Source organism: Eimeria necatrix, genomic scaffold (genome assembly GCF_000499385.1).
Source record: "Eimeria necatrix Houghton genomic scaffold, Enh_scaff1588, whole genome shotgun sequence".
Taxonomy (NCBI): Eukaryota; Apicomplexa; class Conoidasida; order Eucoccidiorida; family Eimeriidae; genus Eimeria; species Eimeria necatrix.
In genome coordinates this window covers 1-6,438 of record NW_013652289.1, presented here as the reverse complement: position 1 = coordinate 6,438, position 6,438 = coordinate 1, and the positions used below count along the sequence as shown (strand labels likewise).

General features: G+C 61.0%; 3 protein-coding genes across 3 annotated transcripts; all 3 read right to left on the bottom strand.

Moving 5' to 3' along the window:
• Positions 1 to 906: 906 nt before the first annotated feature.
• ENH_00017680 (hypothetical protein) lies at positions 907 to 1,865 on the bottom strand (the record flags this gene model as incomplete). The annotated part of the gene is made up of 3 exons (XM_013579286.1): positions 907 to 1,305; positions 1,480 to 1,562; positions 1,826 to 1,865. 3 exons carry the CDS (start codon positions 1,863 to 1,865, stop codon positions 907 to 909), a joined length of 522 nt encoding a protein of 173 aa, XP_013434740.1.
• A 1,966-nt stretch (positions 1,866 to 3,831) lies between these two features.
• Positions 3,832 to 5,564, bottom strand: ENH_00017670 (hypothetical protein, conserved; the record flags this gene model as incomplete). The annotated part of the gene is made up of 3 exons (XM_013579285.1): positions 3,832 to 4,092; positions 4,521 to 4,594; positions 4,979 to 5,564. The coding sequence occupies 3 exons, from the start codon at positions 5,562 to 5,564 to the stop codon at positions 3,832 to 3,834; spliced, it is 921 nt and encodes a 306-aa protein (XP_013434739.1).
• Positions 5,565 to 5,896: 332 nt separating this feature from the next.
• On the bottom strand, positions 5,897 to 6,211 carry ENH_00017660 (hypothetical protein, conserved; the record flags this gene model as incomplete). Its single annotated transcript, XM_013579284.1, has 1 exon — positions 5,897 to 6,211. The coding sequence occupies one exon, from the start codon at positions 6,209 to 6,211 to the stop codon at positions 5,897 to 5,899; it is 315 nt and encodes a 104-aa protein (XP_013434738.1).
• Between the last annotated feature and the right edge of the window lie 227 nt (positions 6,212 to 6,438).

Genomic DNA, 6,438 nt, shown 5'->3' with positions numbered 1-6,438 from the left:
AGGGGTTGGGGGGTGGGGAGCAGGGTTTCGGGGGCAGGGGTAGGGTTTGGGGGCTGGGGTTTAGGGGCTGCGGTTTAGGGTTTAGGGTTTAGGCGGCTAGGGTTTAGGGGGCTAGGGTTTAGGGTTTACGGTTCAAGGCCTAGGCGTTAGGGTTTAGGGGTAAGGGTTTAGGGTTTGGAAAGGGGGCCCAGCTGGGGATAGCGGGAAATAAGGCACGCGGGCGCAGTCTTGTGGGCGGCAGCAACTGCTGCTGCTGCTGCTGCTGCTGCTGCTGCTGGAGAACTGCTGCTGCTGCTGTAGTTGCTGCTGCACTGTTGCTGCCGCTGCTGCTGTTGCTCTGTTATTGGCACTCTTGCTGCGGCTGCGGCTCTGTTAGTGCGACTGCTGCTGCTGCTGCTACTGCTGCTCTGTTGCTGCTGCTGCTGCAGCTCTGTTGCTGCTGCTGCTGCTGCTGCTGCAGCTGTTTCGTTGCGTCTGCATTTGCTGTGAGCTGCAGCTGGCGAGGGAGCGGTCTCGTCCCCTGAGGGACTGGCTGTTGCTGCGGGCAACAGCAGCAACTCTGGAGCAGCAGCAGCAGCAGCAGGAGGCGGACCCGGCAGCAGCAGCAGCAACAGCAGCAGCAACAGCAGCAGCAGCGGCGCCTGGCCTTGTGCCCCCTTGGGCGCAGCTCTCTCGGCTGCGTCAGCAGCTGCCCTTCTTTGGCGCTGCTGCTTCGCCGCAGCAGCAGCAGCAGCAGCAGCACGAGCAGCAGCACGCAGACGCGCAGCAGCAGCAGCAGCAGCAGCAGCAGCAGTGGGGGGCGTCGTCGGGCCGGCTGCTGCGGCTGCTGCTGCACCTGCGAGGTGGAGATACACCCCAGCTGCTGCAGGGCCAACTGCAAATTTGCTTCTCCAAACAAAAACATTATCATGCAAAGAATCTCGTGGCCGACCGTTTGTGGGCTTCTGTGGGGTCCTTCAACTTCGACAGGTGCTGCTGCTGCTGCTGCTGCTGCTGCTGCTGCTGCTGCTGCTGCTGGTTGGGTGCCGCGGCTGCTGCTGCAGCTGCTGCTCTGGTGCTGCTGGTGCTGCTGCTGCTGCTGCTGCTGGTTGGGTGCCGCTGCTGGTGCTGCAGCTGCTGCTCGTGTGCTGCTGCTGCTGCTGCTGCTGCTCTGGTGCTGCTGTTGCTGCTGCTGCTCTGCTGCTCCTGCTGCTCCGCTCCTGCTGTTTGTTGCTGCTGCTGCTGCTTTGCTGCTGCTGCTGCTTCGGTGTGTCTCAGTTTGGGCCCTCTTGGGTTCGTGCTGCTGCTGGGAGCAGCAGCAAACCCCTGCAGCAGGAAAGAAGCGCGGAGCTGCGCTGCTGCTGCTGCTGCTGCTGCTGCTGCTGCAGGTTTTCCGCGCGGCGCAACCTGGAGGTTTGTGCTGCTGTGCTGCACCCCCCTCTAGCTAGCCAGCTAGCTGCAGCACAAGAGCAGCAGCAAAAAGACTTTTCAGGGTTTTACCTGGAGACTTGGAGGGCCCTGGGGCCCCTCAAGCAGCTCATTTGCTTCGCAGCTTACCAAATCCTCAAGTTCACAGGCAAACCCTAAACCCTAAACCCTAAACCCTAAACCCTAAACCCTCAACGGCCTCGCGCTGCTGCTCGTCCGGCGCTGCGCAGCCGGCCCTCCTCCCCCAACCCTAAACCCTAAACCCTAAACCCTAAACCCTAAACCCTCAGTGCAGCAACCAGCTCCACGCGCCTACCTAGACAGGCCTCCCCACCAAGCCCTAAACCCTAAACCCTAAACCCTAAACCCTCGGGCCCAAACCCTTGTGGGGCTGCAGGCAAAAACCTCTTCGACGGACTCTTCAGCGAAAGAGACAAAGAGACTCTTGCCAAATCCATTGAGCAGCAAAACACCCGCAGCAGCTTGCTGCCAGCAGTTGCTGCAGCAATTCTCTCAGGGGCATGAACCAGCAGCAGCAGCAGCAGCAGCAGCAGCAGCACACGCCCGGGGGGCCCCTTCGGGGCCCTCACATAGGGGATTGCACTTAAGGGGCCCCTCTGTCGGGCTTTTTCTGGGTACTAATTCCCACTTGGGTCATTTCTTGGTACCTACAGGGGCCCCTAGGGGGCCCTTCTAGGGGCCCCTAGGGGCCCCCTAGGGGGCCCCCATGGGGGCCCCCTAGGGGGCCCCCATGAGGGGCCCCCTGCAGGGCAGGGGCCCCTTATAGGGCCCCCAGAAGGGACCTATATGCGTACCCTCTTAGGATCCCCCATGGAGGCCCCTTAATTGGTTTTTTGAGGGCCCCCGGGGGCCCCTAAAGGGCCCCGGGGGGCCCCCAAAGAGGTACCCTTTGGCTCTATTGGCCAGCAAACTGCACCCAAGGGGGCCCCTTTGTTTGCCTAATTTGGGGCCCCACGGGAAGCCAGCTTAGGGGCCCCCTGGGGGCCCCTCTGCTCCTCTAGGGGCCCCTGGGGCCCCCCGGGGCCCCTGGGAGCCCTCAGCGCCTCCTGGGGGGCCCTCAGGGGGCCCCCGAGGGCACTGAGGGGGGCCCCCGAGGGGCCCCCAAGGGCACTTGGGGGGCCCCCATCAAGGGCCTACAGAGTCTCTGCTATCTAACTATATCTGTTGGGGGCCCCCTTTGAGTCCTGACTCGAAGTGCCCCTTGGGGGCTCCCCTAGGGGCCCCCAAAGGGGCCCCCAAGGGGGCCCCCTGGGGGCCCCCCTGGGGGCCCCTGGGGGCCCCCCTGGGGGCCCCCTAATGCAAAGTTTGGGGTTTCTGAAGCCTTAATTGCCTTTAATTGGATTTATTCTCGCGGCCTCTATTAAAGAAAAGCCGAAAAAAAGACACAAATGCATGCAACATGGTTCTAATTCGCTGCGTGGGGGCTTGCTGCTGCTGCTGCAGCAGCTGCTGCTGCTGCTGCTGCTGCTGCTGCTGCTTCTGTTGCTGCTCATGGTGCTGAACTTGCTGCTGATGCCCTCAAGACGCACGCAGCAAGGCAAGCACACACTAGTGAAGCAGAAGCAGCAAGCGCAGCAGCAGCTGCTGCTGTTTCTGCTGCTGCTGCAGCAAGCGCAGCAGCAGCAGCCGCTGTTTCTGCTGCTGCTGCAGCAAGCGCAGCAGCAGCAGCAGCTGCTGTTTCTGCTGCTGCTGCAGCAAGCGCACGCAGAATGAATGGGCTATCGGTCGGTGAAAGGTGGAGCAGTTGCTGCTGTTCCTTGCTGCTGCTGCTCCTTGGTGCTGCTGCTGCTGCTGCTGCAGCTGCTGCTGCGGTGGGCACGGCACTGCCGTGTAAGAGTCCCTTCCCAAGAGAAGGGCCTGCTGCTGCTGCTGCCGCTGCTGCTGCCGCTGCTGCTGCTGCTGCTGCTGCAGCTGCTGCAGCTGCTTATTCCTTCAGCAGCTCATCAGGTGGGGGGCCCCCCGAGGCCCCCAGAGGCGGCTGCGCACCCCAGTTTGCTGCTGCTGCTGCTGCTGCTCCGTCTTGGGGCCTCCAGCCCTGGGGGGCCCCCATGGGGCCCCCTGGGTAAGCAGCAGCCCCAAAGCTGCCTGGCACCTGCATGCATCATGCAGCAGCAGCAGCAGCAGCAGCCAATGAAGCAGCAGCAGCAGCAGCAGCAAAAGAAGCTCCAGCAAGTGCTCATACACCGTCAGCAGCAGACCTCATGATTAGCAGCAGCAGCAACAGCAGCAGCAGCAGCAGCAGCAACAGTAACGGCATCTCAGCCACAGCAACCGCCCCTGCAGCACCGTCCTCATCAGCAGCAGCAGCAGAAAACGCAGCAGCAGCAGCTGCAGCAGCAAAAGCTGAAGCAGCAGCAGCAGCACAGTGCTGCTGCTTCAGCAGCAGCACAGTGAACACCGCCGTCAGCAGCAATAGCGGCAGAAAAAGCGGCAGCAGCAGCACCAGCAAAAGCAGCCGCTGCTGCAGCAGCAGCACCAGCTGCAGCAGCAGCACCAGCACACGCTGCAGCAGCAGCAGCACGGGCTGCAGCAGCAGCAGCAGCAGCAGCAGCAGCAGCAGCAGCATACAGGTGCTTCAAATCCCCTTCTGCGAGCCTCGAAGAGGGCCTGAGCTTCCCTAAATTTGCTTTCCATGTGCTGCACCTTGGAGTAGTTCAGGGCCATCTGCACGCAAACCCTAAACCCTAAACCCTAAACCCTAAACCCTAAACCCTAAACCCTAAGCCCTAGACCGTAGCACTAAACCCTAAACCCTAGATTTGCTGCCCGCGCGCTGCATGCTGAATAAGCTCAGGACAATTTCATGCAGACCCTAAACCCTAAACCCTAAACCCTAAACCCTATACAACCAGAGAGAGCAGCAGCTGTTGCTGCAGCAGCAGCTGCTGCAGCAGCAGCAGGAGCCGCAGCAGCAGCAAATCGGCAGCAGCAAATCAACGAGGTGCAACCAGCGCAGCAAAAAAGAAGCAAAAAGAAGACAAAAAGAAACAAAAAAAGAAACAAAAAAGAATGAAAAAGGATCTAAACCCTAAACCCTAAACCCTAAACCCTAAAAACAAATAAATTAAAATTAAAATTAAATTAAATCTCACATATCCAGCAAAGCCCACGGGGGGCCCCACAGTCAAGCCAACGACGCAGGCCCCCAAAATGGGGTAGCGAAAGCCTGAGCGAAGCACAAACCCTAAACCCTAAACCCTAAACCCTAAACCCTAAACCCTAAACCCTGAACCCTGAACCGTGAACGTGTGTTGGGGTCTTCTCGGGCTGCTCTATTCTGCTGCGCGCATGCATTCTAGATGCTTCTGTTTTGCTGCGCTTGCTGCTGCTGCTGCTGCTGCTGCTGCAGTTGCTGCTTCAGCTGCTGCTGCTGCTGCTGGCGCTGCTGCAGCAGCAGCAGCTGCTCGTGTTGCTGCTGCAGCTTTCGCCGCTGCAGCAGCGCCTCCTCCTACAGCAACTGCTGCTCGTGCAGCCCGCGTTCCCGCTGCAGCACTTGCTGCTGCAGTTGCTGCTGCTGCTGCTGCTGCTGCTGCTGCTGCTGCTGCCTCACTTCTTTTCTTGAAGGCGCTCAAAGCCAAAGCCCCAAGACCCAGAGTTGCTGCTGCTGCACTTGCGCGAGCTCTTGCTGCTATTTGCTGCAGCGTCTGCCGGTCTTCAGGGGACAGCAGCTGCTGCAGTTCCAGCCTCATTGTGCGGGGGCAGGGGGGCCCCAGGGGGCCCCCATTGGGGGCCCCGGGGGCCCCCGGGGGCCCCCCGGGGGCCCCCATGGGGGCCCCCATGGGGGCCCCCAGGCCCGGGCCCAGCTGCCCTGCAGGAGAGCTGCTGCCCAGCCAGCCCTGGTACCCTTGCTGCTGCTGCAGCTGCTGCTGCTGCAGCTGCTGCTGCTGCAGCTGCTGCTGCTGCTGCTGCAGCGGGGAGTACCCCAGGGGGGCCCCCAGGGGGGGGCCCCCTGAAGACACGGGGCAGCCAAAGGCGGGGTTCTGGCCTGGGATCAGCGGGTAGCCGAGACCTCCTGCTGCTGCTGCTGCTGCTGGGCTGCTGCTGCTGCTGCTGCTGCTGCTGCTGCCAATGCCTCCCCAGCCAGCAGCAGGCAGGGAGCCGCCGTCGCCGGCTGGCCTGTCAGAGCTGAGATCCATCGGCGCTTTGCTGCTGCTGCTGCTGCTGCTGCTGCTGCTGCTCTAGCTATGGTGCTGCTGCTGCTCTTCCGTAAACGCTGCTGCTGCTGCTGCTGCTGCTGCTGCTGCTTTGGGTCTAGCGCCGCTCACAGCGCTGCTTTTCCAGTATCCGCTGCTGCTGCTGCTCTCGAAAAAACGAATTGCTGCTAAGAAGCATCAGCTGCTGCTGCTGCTGCTGCTGCTGCTGCTGCTGTAGGCGGCTGTACGTACACCCTAGAAGGCGAAGTCACTGCCAATGCTGCTGCACACAAAAATAAATTTTTATTTTTATTTTTGTTTCTCTTTTGCTTTAATTAATTCCGAAGTGTCAATCTTGCTGCGCTAGTTGGTGGTGTTGACGCAGCTGCGCAGTCCTGTTGCTGCTGCTGCTGCAGCTGCTGCTGCGGCTGCTGCAGCAGCAGCAGCAGCAGCAGCAGCCCTGTGTCGTGGGCCTGTCGGCAGCCAAAAAGCAATTTTACTGCAGCAGACCATCTTTTAGGCGTTTGCTGTTTCTCTTTAGCCACAGAAGCTGAGCCTTCTGCTGCTGCTGCTGCTGTTGCTGCTGCTGCTGCTGCAGGCCCCACACAGCGGCCCGCGAAGTCTGCGCAGCAGCAGCTAAAGGCCTGCATATCTGCAGCAAACTCGGCTGTTTCTGTTGCCAGCAGCAGCAGCCGCTGCTGCTGCTGCAGTTGCTGCTGCAGCTGCCGCTGGTGCTGCAGCAAGCCTTCACATGCAGCCCGCTCGCGACTTGCGGTGTATGTACACCTCGATCACACAGACAAACAGCAACGCAACGAGCAGCAGCAGCAGCAGCAGCAGCAGCAGCAGCAGCAGCAGCAGCAGCAGATGCCGTTAG